General features: G+C 37.7%; 1 protein-coding gene across 1 annotated transcript in view; it reads left to right on the plus strand.

Annotated features, from left to right (window-relative positions):
* The first annotated feature begins 733 nt into the window (after window positions 1–733).
* Window positions 734–24,930, plus strand: part of LOC149109328 (uncharacterized) — a 91,652-nt gene continuing 67,455 nt past the window's right edge. The window contains exon 1 of the mRNA XM_089294612.1: window positions 734–875. Coding sequence (XP_089150738.1) covers window positions 734–875 — 142 coding nt within the window. The remainder of the gene's footprint in view (window positions 876–24,930) is intronic.

The raw sequence follows: 24,930 nt of genomic DNA on the forward strand, positions 1-24,930 counted from the left end.
TGTATCACATTACACTGGATCCTGAAGTATCACCGGTGGTCCATGCACCCCGCAAAGTGCCCATAGAGTTGAAAGATAAATTACAAGCCAAATTACGTGAGATGGAAAGTCAAGATATCATTGCAAAAGTAACGCAACCTACAGACTGGGTTAACTCCCTGGTTATTAGAGAAAAAGAAAATGGGCGACTCCATTTATGCCTCGATCCTAAAGACCTGAATAAGACCATCAAAAGAGAACATCATCCCATACCCACTCTAGAGGAAATCACACCCAAATTAGCAGGAGCAAAGCTTTTTAGCAAGCTTGATGCTCGCAATGGCTATTGGAATGTCAACCTAGATGAGGAATCCTTGTATCTGACAACCTTTTAATACACCATTTGGTCGATACCATTTCCTCAGGATGCCGTTTGGCCTACGAATGAGTCAAGATATCTTCCAATTCAAGATTGATGAGACGTATCATGATTGCCAGGGAGCCATTAGTGTGACTATTTTATGGCCCAAAATTTGCTGGTTTCTTGCTCAGATTTTTGTCCAAATCTCGGGGTGGTACAATTGTCTTACTCCTTTCTCGTTCAGGTTTTATTGCTCCTGTCAGCCTAATTATCGTCATGCTCTGTCTCACTCATTAGCATGATATTTTATGGCCAGAATCTTGCCTGTCTTGCTCAGAATTTTCGTACAGGATTGGAAAGGTCTTTTCCTCCTGCGGAAGTTGAGAATAGAGGATGCCAATTTTGGTCAAAGGTGATAACGTCAGTAGTGGAACTTGCTTGTCGCAGCCGGTTACAGGCAGCACAGGAGTCAATGGGTTAACGGAGGATGTTGGATCACTGTTGCTCGTATTAGAGCTAGATGACGATTTTGATGGTGATGTCAGTGATATTGTGTGAACTGTTTCATGCATAGTAATTTAACCAGTATAACAGGTTATTTTGAGCAGACAGTTCCCAGATATTTGTCGTATGAGATCAAACACCACTGTCGAATGACGAAATGAACATATTCCCAATTCTCTTGGAAAATAAATCGTCTTCAAGAGCCATTAACAGCCAAAACATACAAAACATACACTTGGTTTGCGAAGCAGCTACAGACCTGTTGTAACTGCGCATGGATGTATGAGTGAAACTGATAGAATTCCGCTGTTAACAATCCATAAAAGCTGCAGCAATAAGCGTTTTCCTCCATGTTGTACATGGAAAATACCAAACAGCCAGGTTCTGGGATTGAGAATGGTTCAGAATGGTCAAATGGAACAGTCCATTTTGATCAGACCGGTTCAACCAAGAAAAGTGGACCGATTTTTCCAAAACCTTTCCGGTTGGACCGAACCTATCCATTCAGTTTTAGACTGAAATTTCTGGAAATTTTGGTTGATTGGATCACGCCCTATGAGTATCGATTTTCATCCATCAATCAAAGCAATCAACAATAATCGATAGATTAAAATTGATTACATAATTATTGATTATATTGATTGCCTTAAAATGATCGTCAGACATGAGTAAATAACCCATAAATGCTGAGCTAGCTCTCATTCAGGATTGGGCGCTTGAAGTTTCCAAGGAAGTTTAAACATGGCTTGGGATAGTGGGATTTTCTGAAACATTTCCCATTATGTTATTATGTGAGCTTAAACTTTTTTGGGACCTTACCAGGCAAATGTCCATCCATAGTCTTTATTTCTTGGGTACTGAGATTTACCCACAAAAATCATAGTGAATAAAACTCATGCTGATTACAAACATAGCCAATCAGGAGCACAAACAACAAAATTTCACTGTAAAAAATATTGTTTGTCATATCAGCAACCAAAACAACGAAATTTTACCAATGATGACTGAACATACTGAAGAGAACGTCATCCAAGAGCTGTTGCACAAAAACCCACACACTTTGAAAAATGGCCAAGGGAAGGTTTGCTTCTGTTTGCTCAGTTGCTCAGTTTATTTATTTTAGAACAAGAAAACAAAAATACTGCTCAAAAAACTGAACAAGATGTAAGATTGCTTGAAAGATTCTTGAAAATGAAGGACCAGGACAGGAAAGATATTTCAGCTGTGAGCTGAATGAATACATTAGCAAATTTATCATCTCTGTCCTCACTAAAGAGAATCCCAACAATTTCCACGAAAAATAAAATTATAGTAAACAATGTCGCACCACGCAGTCTAAAACTGTCGGAAGAAAATTTATACTCGAATGATTTCATTACTTTGAACTCCTGTCTATTGCTATAATCAGCATTTTTATATCAAGAACAATTTTTATATTTTACGGACATATATCATAATGACAAAGTCCAGTATTTTCCTGTGTATTTATGGTTAGCAAGTTGAGGTGAAGTCCCCTCTATAAACCATGATTTGTTGATACGTTGCGTGATGGCACCAGTTTCTGTAGACTCACGAGTTTAATAGGACTAAAATATTTCCATTGCCTTTAAACTTCATGCTAAATATTTTCACATGTTTTAAAGCACAAAAGCTAATTACTTTTCTAAAAATATAATTTACATACAGTTTTCTAAGCTGGAAGCACGTAGATTAGCTGACATTTGCAATCGTGTGCTGATGTATCATAAACAAACTCTGTGCAATCAGCAACCAGTTCTAATATTTCCGCTGATGAATAAAAGTAGACAACATTTATATTGCCGTTCCTTGGTTCAGGCTTACTGTCATGGCTGTAAAGTATTTTTCAAAACAATTTCGACCGGATAAAGACTGAACTATTCATGAGGGGGCAAGGGGGGGGGGGGGGGGGAGGGGAAGAGCGTGTGCGCAGGAGCTGAGTGTAGCTGAACTACTATTTGTCTCCAGAGGAACTAATCAACAAAAATCCCAGGACAACTGTAGTCTAAATACAGCCAGTGAGATATAGCTGTTCCTACAATACACATCCCCAAGCTAGCGCGATTCAAAAGCTGTGTTTGTGAACAAAATGAATAATTGTCCCAGTTATATAACAAAAGCACAATAGCACGTCATCTCGTATCCCGACGAAACAGGCCACATTATTGATGATTGCACAGTTCAAAATTGCAACTACAAACCAAACCGTCTCGTGTGCGTGTGCTTTTCGATGATGTCAATTGTTTTCGCCCCTGCTGCGAAAAATAAGCCTAACCTGCAAAAGGTGTTTACTTCAATGACTCTTTAATCTGTCAAATTTAAAAAAACATGCAACCTTGATGAGCTCTAAACCTGAGCCTGCAATATGGTCACGTGATACTGGTCAGCGGATAGCTTGTTGTGACAGCTGTCAATTAACAATAGCGTGGATGCCCAAAATCAAAGATGTAGCTATGGTAATGGTGCTACTCTCTTTGTTTTCAAGGTATTGGCGTACGGATGTACGGAAGGACAATCATGTGATAACCAAATTTTTCTCAGACCGATGGGTTACCAAATTTCCTAATGGGTTTCGCTCGCACACCTTCGGTGGGCAGGAACTACACCACTACACAAGAAAATGTCAATACCTGGGAAATAAACACATTATGGCATGGAAAATGCTTTGTGTGAATTTTATTCACTCGTTGATACGTTTCAGAAACCTCACTTGTTTCCTACGCTTGTTCGTTTTCTAATACTACTCAACTTGTGAATAAAAATCTTATGCTTGCATTTTCCATGAACCAATTCCAATTCTTAAGTGCTCGCTGACATCAGTCTGTACTGTTGAGACCCCGGCCCGATGTTCTTCCAACCTCGCGTTTGGTACAGTTTAAAATAAGGAAAGTCTTAGGCCCAGTTCAGACGTCGTGCTTCTGCCGTGTCGAACTAAATTCAGAAATTAAGTTCCACAAAAGCACGGCAGAAGAACGGTGTCTAAATCAAATTTTGAATTAAGTTCGCCATGCAATTAAGTTCGACTAGCTCAGCCATGCTACACGACTCTGGCACGGTAGCGATTCAAACGTCGTGCTTCTGTCACGCCAAACAAAATTCATAAATTGTATTAATGTATTTTGGCGAAGATTGCGTTCCTACGGGAAGTTAGGAGGAGACTTGTTACGACGCATCAGTAAATCCTGAATTTGGTTCGACTCTGGCACGACGGCTGAATCAGAGTTGTCTTCCTGCCGTACTACAGTCGAACCAAATTGCACTTAAGTTCGGCACAGCAGAAGCACGACGTCTGAACTGAACTGGGCCATACTTAATTGTAAGTATAATAATTTAAGTAAGAGTTCTTTCGGTCTTAAGGTCCTTTTGTCCGTAGTTGAGCGTGAGCTTTTTGGAAGTTTACGCGACCCACACAGGGTCTCATAGCCTAGATATATAGATAGAATGATGTAAAATCAAATTCGTACTAACCTGATACCTGAAACAACATAAGCAGGAAAATAATCGAGAGACTATTTTGAAAAATCGAAGAATCCATCTAGTACTTCCGCTGTATCCCAAAATACAGATGTATGCAATTGACAAGGAAGCGGTGATGTGTATTCGTGTACTCGTAATGAACTATATACAACTAAATACAACCATCGTTTTCGGAAGGAGGGTCGCGGTGGGGTGGGGGAACATTGCAATGACCAATCGACAGACCAATCATTGCGCGTTCTATCTGGCTTCTTGGACACAGGCCTCCTCGGTAAAAAGGTACGATGTTTTATGTTTTTTACATAAGGCAGAAAAGGAAGAAGTCCTCAAGCCTGTGAACATGTTGGGTGTTGTCCGGTGCGATCTTCGTGCGCTATCGCTGATAGTCATCATAAATAGCCGAATTGTTGGTAAGTTTTTTGTTACAGCCTCATTCTTTTCATGTTACACTTAAAAATAATTCGTTACGGGTATTCATGCGGCATCGTTGCATGGAATTCAACATTTGCTTTTACTGTTTGCATAGTTTGTACGCTTGGCAAATTCTGTATTTTGGCAGAATTTTTAAGTAGTCATTCTTTCTTGTCGGGTTAAATAAGCTAGTTGAGCTCATATGTTTGTTAAATGTATTAAGGGAGGCTAAATTGCAGAGTACCCTGCAACAGCCATGTATTGACTGCTCTGCGTAGCCACCGAGTAATCGCCATCGACAGCACTGGGCGAGTGTAAGTAGCCTGCAGATTAGACTGGACGTAACAAATCGATCGAAATTGATCATCGGAAAGCTAATCGATAATATTCGACAGTACTTGATACAGTGTACTTGTCGATTAATTAGGTAACTTAATCGATGGAAATGATCAAATCACAAAATTCTAACGTTATTGATCAAAATTGATTTTTGGGAATGAAACGCTCTAGCTCAGGCAACCCCAAAACTTTGCCTTTGAAGCTGGGATGACAACTCTTGACTTCTGTCAGATTGTCTTATATTTTCCGGTTAAATTTTTCCAAATGTTTTCTCCACGACCTTTACAGACAAGATTCTGATAAATTTTTAGTCACGACAATTGCAGAAGTTTTATTGACCTAGTATTGACTCTGATCGACTGTATTAAAAATTGGAGTTCAGGCTCAGAACAGGGACGTACAGAAAAGACGTATGGGTTATTGACCAAGTGTGAGGTCAAGATGGCTGGATATTGACCAAGTTCTTTTTTTGCGTGTTTATGGACCGAGACGGAGTCGAGGTCCAAAAACACACGAAAAAAGAACGAGGCCAATATCCAGCCATCTTGACCGAACAAGCTTGGTCAATAAAGGATTTATTATATGGCTTTCGGGGAAATTTTTCTTGCGGGACACGGCGGGTAGTCCCGAGCGGGCAAGATAGCTCCATCTTGCCCGCTCGGGTAGCCAATCACAGCGCAGGATTTGATTCATCTTGCCCGCTCACGGAGCTAGCCATATAATAGAATTAATTATTAACATGGCAAAGCTATGCTTAGCTTAATAGTGACTTTTTGTTGGTCTTGTGAAAAGACAGTGCATAACAGGAGGGATAGCCTCAATTCAGGCTAGTGAGCATATGCAATGCAGAACAGTTTTTGACGTGGCTCATGCCAACATAATTGTGGGAAATCGACAACTGCTCCATATAATGTGTCACCTTGACAGCGGTGAATAGTTTTAGCAGCAGCTGCCCTAAGTGGAAATTGGCATCGAATTATATGTACTTTATTTTTTTTTTTATTGATTTGGAATTGCCTTGTTACATCTAAAACTGGTGTAGTTTTTATTAATGTTTATGTTGTATAAATGGCATTTTCGCTGCGGTGATTGTTGCCTATATCTGGATGTGGAAATGATACCTAAATAATACTTGGTGTGGTTGAATTGCCAATTCTATAGTCTATGTTTTTAATGAGTGTGCCATTTTTGAGCCAAGCAGTTACATCAATATTAGTCGTTAAATCGTATTTTGCTGCAGTTGCTATTAATACGTTTGTAGTTCTTAACTAAACTTTAAATATACCTATGTTACACTGATCAAAAAAATTCCATGAATGCTATTTTCTGTTTTTAGCACTGATAACAGGGTACGAAATTGCATTTTCCTGGTCGCCAATGCGACTAAAAATTTTGCACTCTCGACCAGAATTTCACAACTGGTCGCCAGTGGGCGATTAACTATTTCATGCCACGGTAATTACACAAACAATAACTTTGATTTTCAGCCAAATCGATTAAAATAAAATTCAAAGCCGCCCGCCAATTGGTCACTTCCTTTTACCTTTCCGCTGCTTTTGAAGTATAAAACCAATTTTCCTGTTATTATAAATCTACCACAACGTCTGACAGCGATGATCAGTGCGAAGCTTCGCTGCCATGCTTTTTCAGCGGTTTCCCATAACATACGTATTGCGGGCGCAAGACGCCACATGCATTCTTTCGCCATGAATATTTATCCAGATGATGTGATGTCCAAAAATGTTCTAAGATCTTTCCGTAATTTATTACAAGGTGGAGACGGAACATCCGCAAAGAAATTAGATGAAGATTTAGATATTCTCTGGGCGTCAAAAGGTGGAAATGTAGATCTGTCAAAGTGGTCAAAAGATGATTTCAGCACTGGTTTGATTCCTGATTACATCGATTGCAAATATTTTGCCGGCAAGTACGTGGCGACCAAAAATTTTGGTTTGTGTTTTGCTGCAAAGGAAAAATTTTATTGACACTTTTTGGCGACCACATTTTTCCATTTGGCGATTGAAAAAGAAATTTCAGTCACCAGTTGGCGCCTGCCGAAAAAAGTTAATTTCGGACCCTGGATAACCAACTGACAATGTTGAATGATATATGCCTCTCAACTTGTATTGACCCCTTTTTAGTGCAGAGTGCACTATTGGGATGGATTGGAGACTAATGTCCACTATGGCAATAAGGCAATAAGTTGTAAACTTAAAGGTTTGTTTAATTAACCCATTGACTCCTGTGCTGCCCGTAACCGTTTGTGTGAAAAACCCCTCCAATTTCCTGTGCCACCCGTAACCGCCCGAGAAAAAACTTGTGGGGACAATAGCCTTTCCTACCCTCCCTGAAGACTTTTTGGTTCTCTCATTGTTCTAGTATTCTTGAGGACAAATAAACCAATTAGAATCAACTTACTGAGCATATTTCTAGAGGACTTTAGGGGTCGTAGAAAGACAGTTTTTCTTCTTAAAATCGTGTGCTCATAAAGTGCAGGTTATCATGGTGCACTGCGGGCCAAATCTACAAACTTCAAAGGCCTTGTTTTCAATCCTACAGTACCGCTCAAAAGTTAGTTACCACCGTCTCGCAAGGTGTGTCTCGTTTCTCGCGAGATGAGTCTGGAGAGAAACGAGACATGTCTCGTTTCTTGTGAGTGCACTGGAAGTACCAATACTTTGCATTCATCGGTATTCAAAACATGTTTTGTGTATAAGATGTCTGTATCATATCGTATCGATTAGCACGGTAGACACGATTTTCGTTCTCATCAGCAATGCATGTGTACCATGTGTTTATTGTAAATTCTCAAGTGTCCAATATTGTTTCATATACATTGGCCAAACTTTTTTTATTCCAGCCAGACTTGCTTAACATTTAGTTTTTGTAAATACATGCACAATAAAAGGTGAAGGTATCTGAATCGTCAGTGACAGTCACTCGTGTTTACAAATAAGTTTTACAGTTGTATCAATTCTCTTATTGTATAGATCTTAAAACAAGGATTGTTTGCAACCCTAAGTGTGATTCATACATTTGATAATCAAAATGTAGTGTTCATGAAACGACATGTAGAGTTTTGTCACCCGATCTACATGTTGCAAGTTGAAGCCGCGATCACGGTTACTAAGTCAACACAGCAGCGCCGCCTATGTTTTGTTAGCTATCGCTCCTGACTGATTTGTCAGGAAACTCGACTAACTTTTTATCCAAAGATTGACCATGTGAAACGACACTAAGTGATCCGTCAAATAACTTAACATTCAAACTTGTGAACACACACTTTGCACATAAAGCCTCGTTTAACTTTTTATCCAAAGGTTGTGAACACGCAAAACCATGCTTTGATCATAAATCACTTCCCGTCACATTCAAATAACTCATTTATTCAAACTTGTGAATGCTTGCTTTGCACATGAAATCTTGACAAACTTTTTATTCACACTTGTAAATATCCGACACCACGCTTCGATCATTAAACCTCAAATAACATTTTATTCAAACTTGTGAACATGCAAAACCACGCTTTGATCATGAAACCTCAATTAATTATAACTCAACCGCTATATTGACCGATACATAAAATGTTTACTCACATACCGCTCGAAATCTTCGCTGTTGAGCAACAAAATTCTGTCTGCTAAAGAGAGAGTATTGTGCCATTTGAAAAAACAATTTATACCAAATAGAACTGGCGATGTTTTTACCGCGACGCTTTGTAAAACAAACTTCATTGGCGTATTAAATTGACTGCAGTTAGACAGAACTTTCCCTTGCAAAAACATTGACTTAATGTAAATGTCGCATTACATAAACATTATTAGAAACTCCTGCCTTCAAAGATATAGTATTTTGGCATTTGAATGAATGATTTATGCCAAATAGAACTGGACATATTTTCAGTGTTTGCCTTGACGTTTTGGGAAACAATAAAGTTCATTAATATTGTTGACTCATCGACACGTACCGCTAGACAAAACTCGCGCTGGCAGAAAAATTTAAAACTATTGTAAACAGCGCATCTCAAAAACCTTGATAAAAACTCCTGTCTTTAAAGATATAGTATTTTGGCGTTTGAATGAACGATTTGTGTCAAATAGAACTGGAACTGTTTTTAGTGTTTGCCTTGATGTTTCGGAGAACAGTAAAGTTCATTAATGTTATTGACTCGTTGATATGTACTGCTAGACAAAACTTGCGCTAACAGAAAAATTTAAAACTATTGTAAACAGCGCATCTAAGAAACCTTGATAAAAGCTCCTGTCTTCAAAGATATAATATTTTAGCATTTGAATGAATGATTTATGCCAAAGAGAACTGGAGATATCATTTTTTCAACAATTTCCATGACACTTTTATGACTCCCATTTATACATGTAAACAACTGACTTCCTGGTGCATGCCGAAAGCTGGAACATTTTTCTCCTGCACAAAATTAAATGTTTGTTTGAGTTAGTGGTCATTGAAGAGTGAGCAAATGTAGGTAACTGAATCATTTGGAGTGAGCAAGATTCGCAAAATCAACTCTTTGCTCCAGTGATCGCATGAATTGAAATGCATGTAACTCTACTTGTAGTTACGTTCAATGTTCGATATTACCTTTGTTCGATATGAATCGAGCAAACAATCAATGCATATTTTATGTTGGATGGTCCCATCGATTTGACAACGAACTGCAGAGCAGCAATCATTATACATAACCAGTTTCTTATGCATAATATATGCCATACTAAATGCTTCAGTGATTCTCGAGAGAAATGAGATGCATCTCGCGAGAAACAAGAAAAGTCTCGAGAGAAACGAGACTTGTCTCATGAGAAACGAGACGAGAGGTGGTAACTTACTTTTGAGCAGTACTGTAACATGAAGAAATTACTGCTCTGGGATTTAAAATAGAAAAAAAAACTACAAATTAATATTTAGGTGGCCTCAGAATGGCAGATCAAGGAGTGCAGAGTCCTCAAACCTTTCTGGTGAAGAATTTTTCCTTCCTTCAACCGCCGCGAAAACATGACAATCAGTACGCTTTCAAATGAGTTTTGAATACAGATTGTGGATTTAAAGCAGCTTCCTAGACTTTAGAAAACAAAAAGGGTAATGTACATTATTGCTTCAAAGTTGAATTCAACTTTTGGAAAGATTGATAACACCACGGCCGATAAAATGACTGCAAAAGTGGTCAGGAGAAACTTGGAGCTTTCGATTTATCGTGAAGAATTAATTTGAACATGTGGTCATGCAGCAAAGCACGTCTGCGAAATTTTGAACACTTTTTTGCTTTTAAATAGGTTTCTTCACCTCAGCTTGAATGAAAATTTATTGTCATTGAACTTCCTTTTGTATTTCATTCTGTGCCCTGTTTTGGGGAATTTTAGGTTTTAAAAGTGAACAGTATTTTTGCACGCTGGATTTCTGCATATTTAATTTACAGCGACTTCAGCAGTTTGTTTGATTAGTTTATTCGCTTCATTCAAATATATTTTTTGGAGTCTTATTCAGCTACTACAGAACTGCCAAGAAAAGAACTAAGTGGCCACTAATTTAGCACAGTTGAAATATGATTGATCTCAGAATAATTGGCTTGTTTTTGTCGTCTTTTTGACTTACAACTTAAATCTTTCTTTGGCAGCGCTTTAATGTTTCGTCACTCAGCAAAGAAATTGTTTGATTTCAAATTGGTTTTTACATGAGCCTTTTGTGTTTATTTTCCATTGTTTTCTCAAATGCTAACCGTTATAGTACAAGAATGGAAATTCTGTTGTATTTGGTTTCAAATTGTCCTCTGAAGTCTAAACTAACTCATTTTCACATATTCAATTTTCTTGGCTTCTGTTGGGCATTTTGTCGTGCGACAAAGAAACAATATAATTTCTTGTTTTCTCATCAGTTTTAAACATCAAGTTAAATTCTTTTTGTTTATATTTTGTAATATTTTGGCCCTTCATTTCTTCAACTTAAAATAAACGATGTCTCGAAACCTAATCTTCTGTGTGTGGTTACTGCACATTTGGTTAGCGTTCATGCTTGTTCTGAAAGGTTAAAAAATCGCCAGGAATTTAGGGGTGGGTTGTGTGCAATTTCATTCCAGGAATCAATGGGTTAATTAATATCAATTAATTAAATAGGCTTCAGGCAAGAAAGTGGCTCAGGAGGGTAGGTGCCTGTGTGTACTACGTAAAGACGTGTATCACCTACCTTACTGTAATCATAATATTACAAAGCTACATATTTGGTTTTGGAAACCTCTTGTCCTCCTTGTGGTACTATTCTCTTCAGAACAAAACCAATTTTCCCTAAACGCATGCGCTGATTAGTTAGCGTTCATGCCAACTATATAATAGGTGAAAGATGCATTTCATTTGAGATCACACGACACAAAAATGTTGAATGCTTTTCCTTGTGGTAGAACCCAACATGTAAGACACATGCGATCTAGCTTTGTTAGCGTGATATACTCCAATTTCATCCCCAGAGCCACGTGGTTTTTTTATATGTCATGTGATATCAGGGTCTGAAATTGCGCTTTCCTGGTCGCCAATGCAACTAAAAATTTTGCACTGGCGACCAGAATTTCACAACTGGTCACCAGCGGGCGATTAACTATTTCGTGCCACGATAATTACACAAACAATAGCTTTGATTTTCAGCCAAATCGATTGAAATAAAATTCAAAGCCGCCCACCAGTTGATCACTTCCTTTTTACCTTTCCACTGCTTTTGAAGTATAAAAACCGATTTTCCTGTTGTTATAAGTTTACCACAACGTCTGACAGCGATGATCAGTGCGAAGCTTTGCTGCCATGTTTTTTCAGCGGTTTCCCATAACATACGTATTGCGGGCACGAGAGGCCACGTGCGTTCTTTTGCCATGAAAATTTATCCAGGCGATGTGGTGTCCAAAGATGTTCTGAAATCTTTTCGTAATTTATTACAAGGTGGAGACGGAACATCCACAAAGAAATTAGATGAAGATTTAGATATTCTTTGGGCGTCAAAAGGTGGAAATGTAGATCTGTCAAAGTGGTCAAAAGATGATTTCAGCACTGGTTTGATTCCTGATTACATTGATTGCAAATATTCTGCCGGCAAGCACGTGGTGACCAAAAATTTTGGTTCGTGTTTCGCTGCATTAACTATTTCATGCCACGATAATTACACAAACAATAGCTTTGATTTTTGGCCAAATCGATTAAAATAAAATTCAAAGCCGCCCACCAATTGGTCACTTCCTTTTTACCTTCCCGCTGCTTTTAAAGTATAAAAGCGATTTTCCTGTTGTTATAAAGCTACCACAACGTTTTACAGCTACGATTAGTGCAAAGCTTCACCGCCATGTTTTTTCAGCGGTTTCCCATAACATGCGTATTGCGGGTGCAAGAGGCCCCATGCGTTCTTTCACCATGAATTTATTCAGGTGATGTGGTATCCAAAGATGTTCTGAAATCTTTCTGTAATTTACTACAAAGTGGAGACGGAACATCGGCGAAGAAATTAGATGAAGATTTAGATATTCTCTGGGTGTCAAAAGGTGGAAATGTAGATCTGTCAAAGTGGTCAAAAGATGATTTCAGCACTGGTTTGATTCCTGATTACATCGATTGCAAATATTCTGCCGGCAAGCACGTGGTGACCAAAAATTTTGGTTCGTGTTTCGCTGCAAAGGAAAAATTTTATTGACACTTTTTGACGACCACATTTTTCCATTTGGCAACTGAAAAAAAAATTTCAGTCGCCAGTTGGCGCCTGCCGAAAAAAGTTAATTTCGGACCCTGGATATGACGGAGGACTGCAGTTATTTTTTGGGTAACTTCACTTCTCCCATTTTAGTGCAAAAAAAGCTACTGTGACTGAGTATCTTTTAGAATTACCGGTAGCTCGGTTCAACAAATATCATCTGCTATTATCGAACTTAGCCAAATTAAGAATGGAAATGTTTTGCTTTTCTCTGCAGGGTCCGAAATTGCGCTTTCCTGGTCGCCAATGCGACTAAAAATTTTGCACTGGTGACCAGAATTTCACAACTGGTCCCCAGCGAGTGATTAACTATTTCATGCCACGATAATTACACAAACAATAGCTTTACAAAGTGGAGACAGAACATTGGCGAAGAAATTAGATGAAGATTTAGATATTCTCTGGGCGTCAAAAGGTGGAAATGTAGATCTGTCAAAGTGGTGGAAAGATGATTTCAGCATGCGCACTGGTTTGATTCCTGATTCCATCGATTGCAAATATTTTCGTCAGCAAGCCCGTAGCGACCAAAAATTTTGGTTTGTGTTTCGCTGTTTTTGGCGACCACATTTTTCCATATGGCAATTGAAAAAAAAATTTCAGTCGCCAGTTGGCGCCTGCCGAAAAAAGTTAATTTCGGACCCTGCTCTGTTTGCTTATTTATTTCTCTTTCAATTGTCTCCATGAAAGAGACCAAAAAGTTCATATCTAGCCTACCTTTCCCCATTTAGTGGCATTAAAACTTGTCAAATTGTAAATTCGTGTCAAAAGAAACCTGGAAAGTGTTCAAATATTGCTGCGGATTCCATGGCACGTAATGAAAGCGAAAATTAATTTAATCAGTCTTTAAGGACACTTGTTCACAATGTTGGATATGTAATCTCGGTCAACTGAGAAGCGCAGACCTTCAATACTTCTTGTTGAAACGCTAACGCCTCTCACAGGGGTTTCATTAAGCTTTGAAGTAGGAGGGTTCTCATCGTAGAGTAGGTGGGCACCCCTACACAGTGAATGGCCAAAGGCCTGAGCCTCTAGGGGGTCTGGGGGCGTGCTCCCCTTGAAAATTTTCAAAATTAGACTCTTGGAAATGCATTTCCAAGCATTCTGAGGTGGAAATTTATAATTGTACGTCCTCATTTTGCAAACAAAAATTGTGAATAATTTACGGATCTTTTACCTATACTAGCACAAAGTGACTTCATAAAAAAATATTGTAACCATTCACACCCCTAGAGAATTTACTAAATTGACAAGCACAAAGTGACTTCATGGAAAAAAATAATGTAACCGGCTCATTTGTTAAAGTAATGTTCATCAGACAACATCCGCGAGCTCTCATGCAGTGTTTGTTGTTTACTAGGTAATTTAATTTAGAACTATCTTGTTATATGACTGTTAGTAATGCCCAATAACCATACAATTCAGCGGGTTTGAAAGTTCTCAGGGTTCTCACAATAAGCAACTTTGATTGTTTGTGTTCAAAGGTCATTGCGGTTCAGTGACTCTTTTGACATGCAAAACGCCCACTTTATTTATATCCATCAGTGCAAGTTCATCATGTTGAGAAGATAACTTGTAATGTATTAATAACTCACCTTTTGACTTCTTTGGAACTAAGACAAAGAAATTATCAAGGACGCCTTGGGCCTGAGATCTTTTATTGTTGTTTATATTCGCCGCCATTTTAAACTATGTGCTTTCGGTCGCGTGAAATGTCATGTGCCAATGTTATGTTACAGCTTGAGAGAGGGTCGCGATAACTACTTTGATAATGTAGGCAATGCGTTTCGCAAAGACAAGCAAGGCGATCAAACTTCGAAATTTATTACTTTGCTTTAGAGATCAACAGACTCGGCTAGCAACGCGGAGAGCATTGAAAAGAAGTTTCGGCTAGTCCGGGTTTCAATTTTGTATTTCAGTCTACTTGAGACCTCATTTGAATGAAGGCGGGTACTGTACTCAGAGTAGACGGGTGCCAGTACCCGGGTCCCGGCTTCTAATAAAACCCCTGTTCTCAGTTGTATTAATCAATAACACTGAGGTGAGAACTGTTTAAGAACGTGGTATTGCCCAGGGCTCGAAATTAACTTTTTCATTCAGGAGCCAGCTGGCGACTAATGGAAAAATTTTGGCCACCAGATTGTAAATTTTGGTCGCCAACTTATTTTATATAATTATAACTTACACAAGAACACAACTTTATACCTTACTTAGCATGCAAGAAAACTCACAATTGAAGAGCCAAAACAGTTAGAAACAACACGAGTAACACTTATTTATAAAGCTACCATTGTTCCCAGGTGATATGTCTCTGGTCCGAAGGTGATGGTTGTCTCCATAGTCAATTTAAATGAAGCGAAGCATAAGACGTTTTAAGTCCGTGGTTTTCATTGTGAGACAAGCACGGGTCCTTGCGTATTTTCCCTTTGCTACTTCTTCAAAATGCCGTTCTTTATTTTCGACTTGCTTTCCTCGACGCCTTTCGCTGTCGACAGTTTGGTGAAATCCACCTTCCCTACATCAACAACTGATGAAGGATTCAAAGTTTGGATTAACCTTTTGGCTGAATCTTCATTCCCCGCACATAAAAACTCATGTAATTCCTTCAACTGATTGGTATCTGCCGTCATTTTTGTGGCAAATGAAAAGCACATGGTGTTGAAGTGCGCCTGCGATCCCAGTTTCGGAAGAAGCTGCTGAAACAATATGGCGCACCGTGAACACAGTATCGCAAAGTCGAAACACATTCAATTTTTTCAATTAACTTGTAATATTCAGACATTATTTTACTGGGGACGGAAAGGTGAGTCCTATACTAGCTACCATATCCGATTGATTTCCTAATATAAAGATTTAAAAGCAAAAGTTGTGTCGTGGTTTTCTTTAGTTATCGGACAAAACGCGAGTTGCCAGCTGGCAACTAGTTCTGAAAATTTAGTCGCCAGTGCTCAATTTTTGGTCGCATTGGTGACCAGTGAGTCACAATTTCGAGCCCTGTTGCCTGACTATATGATGATTAAATTACTTCTTGTTTATCGGTGAAAAGAAAATTTGCGTTGTGAATAATACAAAATTGTTCTTCTTCCATTTCCTCATAAGATATTTAACTTTGTTCCATTTCCTCATAAGATATTTACTTTCTTCCATTTATCTCTTAAGTTTTCGAGAAAACAAGGGCTTTAAGTTACATACCTTTGCGAGGAAAACAAAAATATCAAGTTACAAACGTTGGCATGAAAAGTAAAATTGTCACATTTGCTACTTCAAGTTATTATTGAATTTTGAAATGAACAAAAATCAATGTAAAACACCAGCATAAAATTTGAGAGCTGTCTTGACAAACAGTGCAGTAATTGTAAGCTATTATTGAAAATTGAATGAAGGTACAGACATGAAACATACACACTGCTAAGATTGTGACAAGATTATGTCTTATCAAGGTTTCTGTCTGATCATATTCTGCAAGGGGAAAAGCCCTAGGTACCAAAGTAAATACAAACCAGGAGTCAAGATGACACGTGTGACTATGGTGCCAGCACTATACATTGCACTCTGCACTATCTGAGATTGTCTCACTAATTTTAGTATCCTTTGTGATTCACAACATGTAAGTCACAGTTGCGTTACATACCTTCAAGCGATTGAGAACAATTTTTTAACACAAAATTAATGAACAACACTAATTCTCCAATGAAACTATACTTGCAAACTTGTTCACTCTTTGATGCAATTTTGAGAACTACACTTCACTTCTTCAAGCTAAGCTTGTGTGACAATTGTGTACCTTTCCAATATAACACCAACTAATACAAGGCTTTAAGTGTTTTGATACGAATGCAATACAAAAACAAATGAACACGCTCAAAATTTTTGTCAGTCCTCCAAACGACTGAGAACGATTTTTTTCCACAAAATAAGTGACAAACACTAGCAATCCAAACTATAGTTGCAACATTGTTTATTCTCTGACACATTACTTCTAACTAGAGAACAATTTGCATGACTTTATTGTGACATGACACCTACTGAGCATGAATCCAAAACAGAAACAAAAGAATTAACTCAAAATTTTAGCCTGAAGGAAAAATTTTAAAGCTCGGAATCGATTTGGGTTCTTGAAAATCTTCTTGCTTGCTAAAACATACATTTACAAACTTGTTTATTCTCCAACATGTTTCTTCTAAGTAGAAGAATTCTACCAGATCCGTTTGCATGACTGTTATGTCATTTTTTGATATGACACCTCAGAATCAACCCCTGCCTATACGTAAACTCAGCATGAACTCAATGTGTAAACAAAGGAACAAGCTTAAATTTTGGCCTGTAGGCAATTTTAAAGCTCGCATTCAATTTGCGTTCATGAAAATCTTCTTGCTCGCCCACAGTGGAATTCATCTTGGATCAGCTTCATCCAATTTCACCCCTGTCTCAGTACTGCAGAGGTCTTAGGTTCGAATCCTGTTCAAGCCTGAATTTTTTTTCAGCTCTTATTTTCACAACAGCTTATTTAAAGTGCAACTAATCCCCCAATTTTTTTTCCTTTAACCCATTGACTCTTGTGCTGGCTGTAATTGGCCATGCGAAAACCACCCCCAAATTTCCTGTGCCAGCTGTAACCCTCTGAAAAACTCTATTCTAATTTTCGATCATTTTTTGTGTGAGGTATACATTCTATTGCCTTTATCTGGCTAAAAACGTCCAACTTCAAATCTTCCTGGCCGTTCAGCAAAGGTATAAAACGAAACAAAATCACCCTTGGGACAACAAGAACCTGGCTGCGGTCGCTTAGTAGACGTGTTCGTTGAATAGAGGTTTTTATCATAGTGTATAGCTGACAATTTTTCCAGGACTTTGGCTGCTGGTCGCCAAATAAAGGTTGGCCACTCAATAGGGGGCCACTTAATAGAAGTTTAACTGTATGTATGTGTATGTATGTATACTTAATTGGCCACTCCCCATTGGGGCTTTTCAGGACCAATGTAAACAATCAATGATGAAATAAACATAATTAGGTTAAGATTCCCAACTGGCAGGAGGCAGACCAGTTGGGGTTGGATTGTAGAATGAATAAATGCTTTCTGATTATGTTGCCTACGTCGGGTAGATTTGGATTAAATGTGATCACAAATGGAAATAATTTCTTCGTTTCCTTTCCACGAGTCTTAAGTAAATCATTCCTAGGAATGGCGGAGGCTTTGGAGAACTGATCAGAAACTAATTTAGAGGGATAACCCTGGTTAACAAGGTACCTTTTGTACTCAGCTGTTCTCTTGGCGAGAAAAATTTCCTCCGAGACAGCCACTTATATCTTCCACCTTCTAGCTGCCATCCTAAACATGTTTTCAAGGCTATTCCTTTTAGAGTAGCCAGGTTAAAAAGAAATTGCTCAGAGGAAATTTTTCTAAATAACGTTTTGTTCGTCACAAAATGTTATTTATTTAGCCACTTGTGCCAAATGCAACCTGCAATATGTAGGCTCCACCTCGACTGAATTTAAAGTAAGATTTCATAACCACAAGTCGAACATGCTGAAGAACAAAAGAACTTGCGAATTGGCCATCCACTTTAATAACTCTGAACATGAAATTTCTCAAATCAATTTCATCATCATTGAACAAATTATTACTCACTAGGGAAGCTTATTGGACCACGCAATTATTTACCCTTAATCCTCATGGTCTTAACAAATGGCGGGAATTTAGATCAAGACACCGCGTTAATTACTACAATTGAGTAGTTGTGATTTGCCACTTTTCCAATATGATGCATTTTAATTTTATTCTGTTATCATTTTTGTTATTTGTTTATTTCTAAGTTCAAGAGCTCTTTTCAAGGATTCTGTTATGTTTGTTGTCGGCTTTTCATTCAGGGGTTTTGGAAGGGAAATTATTACCGTAGTTTAATGGCCGTTTCCTGAGATCCTGTTATGATTTTTACCTAATTACATTCATTCAGAGGCCTTCAATGGGGAGCTTGTTACTTCAGAGTAAACACTACTAATTAAGTTAGATTTTTTCCCTCTAGTTTTGTCACTCATTTGTATTCACCTTATTTGTATTCACATGTCACCCATAGTTCGGTGCCGGTGTTTCTGTAAATCGCAACCACTGTAAATAGCTTTTAGTTTTTAACTTTTAACCTGAAGAAGGCCGAACGGCCAAAACATTGTACATTAAACTCGTCCAGAACAGTCAAGAGTTGGTCTCTTCGCCACATTGTACACTAAACTATATATATGTATATTTTTTTTTGCACCTTTCCTTTTCCTCCTTTTCGTTTCTTTTTGCTGCAGTGATTGACCTTCTACTGGGCTTGCTTCCAGTTTAAAACATTCTGAGAAAGCGTCATCAAGACGGGCAATTTTTGCCACGGAGTAGCCACGTGTAGTGGCAGGGAATTTTGCTCTGAGTTTTTCACTCAACTTTTTGAGCATTTTTGTGCATATCTAAGGCTCCATTGGGCCGATCACTCTGATATGGGTATCATTGGAAAGATCTTTTCCTCCTGCAGAAGTTGAGCATGGATGATGCCAATTTTGGTCAAAGTTGATGACGTCAGAATTGGAAGAAAGGCCAAGGTTCGTCACGGCCGGGGCCGGCACAGGAGTCAATGGGTTAAAACACGAACAAGATCTCCACAAAAATGTGATTTTTTTTTAAACAAGTCAATGATCTTTGGTAATAATTAATCTTAAGACATCAAGTCAACTGTATTAAATGGCACGCAATGCATGAAGAAGCGATGACGTTTAACTACCATTTCTATTATTCTGGCTAGAGAATTGCGAAATGAACAAACAAACGAATGCTTCAACATAAATAGAAGTAACTAAAGGTACAACCTGCACGTGGAAGAGTGAGGTGAATTGAAGCGAATGACACAGGATTAAAAACATAATGCATGTTGGAGTGGTGGAAGGGAGCAGAATCCTTTCTCTTGTTCCAGTTGATGTTGGTTGTAATTCAATGCAGTTAGGTCAAACCTCCTAAATAGCAGCAAAAGAAGTAGTTTATTTTAGCTCCCCTAACTTTTAATTGTTACATGTAGCTATTTAGCCATGTTTGCGGCCTTAAATAGGGATCCACTGAGAAGAGTTTAAAATCATAGCCATAATGGTAAGAAAACCCCCATAATATCAATAATTATATGTTCCAATCCACTACAAAGGGGAAGGTGGCCATTGGTAAAGTAAAGTAAAACTTTATTTAAATAGGGTAGCCCGTTCACCTCGAAGGCTGATACAAATGTATGTACACTGATTAAAACTCTATAACTACACGTTAAAAACTAAAACTACGTCAAAAATCTAATTACAATACTAAAATACTAAGAGAAACCACTAAGAACTATTACGATAATAAAAACCCTTTTGCATGATGGCAGAAAGTCTGTATGTCATTGGCTTTTGTTATGTTGGTGGGCAGCTCAATAAAAATTTTTGCTCCTCTAAAAAGAAACATGTTTTCCCCAAAATTTGATTATAAAATAATTTGTTACATGTACCTGGTCTGGTAAATATTGTCAAACAAAATGTTTCGGAGGGAATTTTTTGTATTCAGTGCAATACTCGAGCATGATTTCCAGTAAAGTTTTATTCTTGAAAGACAAAAATCCATTTCACTGAAACATATGAGAAATATATTCGAAAAGCCTCCATGTGAGAATTTAATGAAACTACCATGGTAAGTATTATCAAGTAAGGCAAATATGCTACAACCAGTTAGTGTTCTGCAAACAGAATAAGAGAAGGTACAAATTGATAAATTTATCAGATTAACAAATTATTTAATAAATATAATAATATTATTTATTAAATCCATTTTGAAATAGCTGATTATCCTTGCAACCTGATTGGCTCTCAGTGGTGTGATTTATTCACGAATCACACTATTTTTTGGTCTAAGTCGCATCTTTTTCTCAGCCAATGAGAATGGGACCGTAAAGCAAAGTAACCATTGAGATATCAAGGTTAGTTTAAAGTAACTAATAACATTTCAGCAAAATGAAAGACAAAAAGCCATTTTGTGGCAAATTTTGCAACTATTATTGCCAAAACTTTGTTGTTGCTAGTTTTATTTTCAAAGCGATTGATGAATTTAATTATGGTTTCTGAATGATGATTATGAGCTCCTTCAGGCTGAAGACCTATTTTTGACAAATATTTTGGCGATTTTTCTTCAACATATGCTTAAGATCTGCATGATACCAAGTCCAGCACAACATAAACAAACAAAAGCCACGCAACAACAAATTCATAGCCATCTTAAGAAAGGAGATGTTTTCAGGTTTCTGGTAGTTTCAAACAAAGCAACACAAGAGCTCTACTCTGTCTCTGCGAAAAAACAGTCAAAATATGTCCGCTCCACAAAACAGTGAATGTTGAACATTCAAGCTGGTGCCATTCCTGCCATCTTGAAAATATCTTGAAACAAATGGCACCGCAAGAACTTGACAAGGTCCTGAGTATAAAGTTCTATGCCAAGGTCACAAAAAGAAACGGAGATAATAATGAACTGGAATCCCTTGAAATCATGCAGAGTGCCATTGAACGGGTATTTAAAAGAGAAAAACTATCCACTGGGCATTGTGCACTTGAGGAAGTTTCACAACTCAAGAGAAATCCATTGCAGTATTACACCAGCTGCACCTTCAAATATCTTCGCCAAAGACAACTACAAGTCTCAGCTTCGACAACAGAAGTAAGGAAGGCCTTCCATCATTGATTCACGAGACAAGAATTGAACTTTTATGCATGAAGTAGACTGTTTTCTTTCTGACTTTCAGATCTACTTACTAACTGCGCCGTTATGGGCCGAGCGCGGTTCTTGGTTTACATGGGGCTTATTATTTTTTTAACCACGCGGCCATGGGCCGAGTGCGCTTCTTGGTTTACATGGGGCTTATAATTTTTTAACCACGCGGCCATGGGCCAAGCGCACTTCTTCGTTTACGGGGGGTTTATTATTTTTTTAACCACGCAGCCATGGGTCGAGCGTGCTTCTTGGTTTACACACGGTTTATTTATTTTTTTTTAAGTTTTGTCGGTGACCAGACCCAAACTTCCTCTCAGCCAAATTTTGAATCACGCAACCTGAGATGTTTATTTGCCAAAAGCTGTTAAAACATTAATACACGGACAATGTTACGGATATTGTTTTCTTTATTGTGTGTAAAATATATTTTCTCTTGGTTTTATCAAAGTGTTGGATTCGAAGGGAATAATAAATACACTAAAAAAAAAGGTATATGTCAGCCATGGAATGCGCTGATATTGCAGCTTTCACTTTCACCACATGACAAATAAGATCGTGTTTACTTTGCAAGTCAATTTCGCCAGAAGCGACAGTCATTAATTTATTTGCAATTTTGCACGTACTTCTAGTGGGTTTAGGCAAATGAAGTGAATTCTGTGGCTGTTTCATCACAGCTAGTTCAGAGATAGGAAGGAAAATTAAACATTTGCAAGCCAAGCAAAGAACATGTCAGAACATGCAAGAATTACGTCATTGGTAGGGAAATAACCACCGTACTAAAGATAGCCGTGGATAACATAATTCTGAATTATTTGACTAATGTGACTACTTTGCTAGCCCTTTACTCATGGAAAAAAAAATTAATCATTACTTTCAAGAAAGAAAGCATTCGTAGCATTCGTATCATTCATGCCCATACATATCCCTAAGAAAGTTCCAGATTAAGACCATTACATCATCGGAGATTTCACAACTGCTATGACTGATGGAGCAATAATACAGTTTGTGTTGATCAAGTGATGTGGTGTCTACAGTAATCAATGAATCATCAAGGACTGATTTGGAATGTGCACTGCATTGTGACTGTAGTGCTAAGAAAACAGTTAAATTTCAAAAGCACGGTTGTAAGATCTAAAAGATCTTCTTGTTCCTTTGTTATGCTCGAATGAGTTTTCATCACATGACATAATTGTGCATACTAAATGAGATGTAAATGTGTTTCCAGCTCTGCTACTTTTAACAAAAGTGCTACTGGAACAATACACCAAAATCTAAAATTTAAGGTGATAAAATTGTGTGATTTCAAAATGGACCTAAGTGGCAATAGACCAATTTCGATATATTAAACAATAGACGTCAGCATGAGGCTCCGGGGAATAACTACAGAGTTTGTGGGGTTCATTCCCCAGAGCCTCATGTTGAGGTCTATTGTGTTAGGCTGAATTTTAATATATCGAAATTGGTCTATTGAACTTCATGTCGTGCAATTTTGGTCTGATGAGCGCTTGTTCGATTTTGAAATTCCCCATATGATTTCAGACCTAATAATATACAAGCAACAATTTCTGCAGTCTGATTGGCTGAGGACATGTCAATTAATCCCAAATCAGTGATAAGTGTAATTTCACCAGTGAAAGAAAGTGAAATTGAGTGCAAAATGGTGAAATTGAGTGCAAAATGGTGAAATTGAGTGCAAAACAGTGAAATTAAAAATGATTGACAGCTCCCACAAAATTGAGCTGGGACAAACAAAATGGCAGACAAAAATGAAACGAAGATTGAAACTCGATCTTTACCTAAATTTTAATACAAAGACTTCATAACAAAGCAAAATACAAAGCTCACCAGAAATTACCAAACTAGTTATTGTGATGTGTGTCCGATAAGAAATATACATGAAGTCTGCAAGGAGAAAAACATAGGTTAAACTGGAGTTGACTGAATTGAGATGCTGGAGCCGATTGCGACGGCATGACAAAATCCCAGTTGAAAAAGTCATTTTTAAAATTCCGTCAGTACTACAAAGCAAAACACGAAGAAGGATCCAACAAGACGTCCTTAGAACCTGCCACGTCTTCATTTTCAAGACTTAAGGTGCAATCATTCTACTTTTGCGAAAGAACAAAGCTTAGAGATTAGGTAAGATAGTTCACAAACAAAACGAGACAAGTAAATCTAACCTCTACAACGTCCAGTGAAAAAGTTAAAGTCGGGAAGCAACCAGATGGAGTTAATAAATGTCCTTCAGTGCTAAGAAAATCTGTTTCTTGGTGGATTTAAGCTTTGTTTCTTGGCATTGTGGTTAAAGCAACTTGTGCTGGGTTGAAGAGTTTTTTTCTCGGTGAAGATAAACTTGAACATGGCAGAGAGTTTTTCAATCACTCGAAAATCATTTGTAAAGAAGGCCGCATCAAAACCACAGGTTGGTTTTCTTTTGCTTTTAGGTCAAGTTCTTCAATTCAACTGTGAAAAAAGACTGCTTTTCACAGTTAAAAGAAACTGCTCAGTTTTCATACATGACTTGGAGAGTGAATTTTTACGCTTGAATTCACAGGTCAAATTTTCATCCAATAAAGTTGAAGTAGCTTGACCCCTCATTTGTGAGGTAAAATACTGAAGCTTGACAGAAATCATCACTTTTATATTATTAACAAGTGATCAAATGATTTTTCTCATGCAATTTGGAATAAATAAGCACTCATAAATTTTTCTAAGACTACAAAAACTTTACTTGTACTTATTTATTCCAAATTGCACTTGAAATCATTTTATTACCTATACAAATTGCACACCACTCAGTTCTATTACCATTATTAATCTTTATCTATAAATTTATTGTTTCCAAATTAAGGAACCCATTTGAATATATCACATCACCTCATTAAATCACTTATTACGACTTCTTGAAACTTGATGATATTGCATCATTTCCTCTGTTTTATTTACAAAAATTTCAATAGTATAGCTGTTCAATTTCCAGTATGATAACCATGAATGTCTCATGGATGGGAATGACCTTTGTCACTCAGAAGCACAAAGGCTCAGGATTTATTTCCATCTCAATGGCAAGCCAAGTCACTGAAGCGGTGTGTTAAAACAAGTCATTTACACATTGGCTGGGAAAACCCTAATTAAACAAGCAAGTCAGTCGTGTTAATTTAACCCTTTCATTTAACTTTCTGTGTTACAATACACATTGTTTTCTAACCATTGCATTTGCTAGTGCTATTTAGTATTCATATATATTTTGTGCAAGTTTGCTTTTATATCACACCGATTAGCAGTTCATCTGTATTTGCAACTGAAGATGGCTGTTGGTCGTCCGAAACATGTTTTGCAAACTTAAAACTGTGCTTT

This window comes from Orbicella faveolata, unplaced genomic scaffold, assembly GCF_042242905.1.
Source record: "Orbicella faveolata isolate gen_17 unplaced genomic scaffold, um_ofav_v1 contig_25, whole genome shotgun sequence".
Classification (NCBI taxonomy): domain Eukaryota; kingdom Metazoa; phylum Cnidaria; class Anthozoa; order Scleractinia; family Merulinidae; genus Orbicella; species Orbicella faveolata.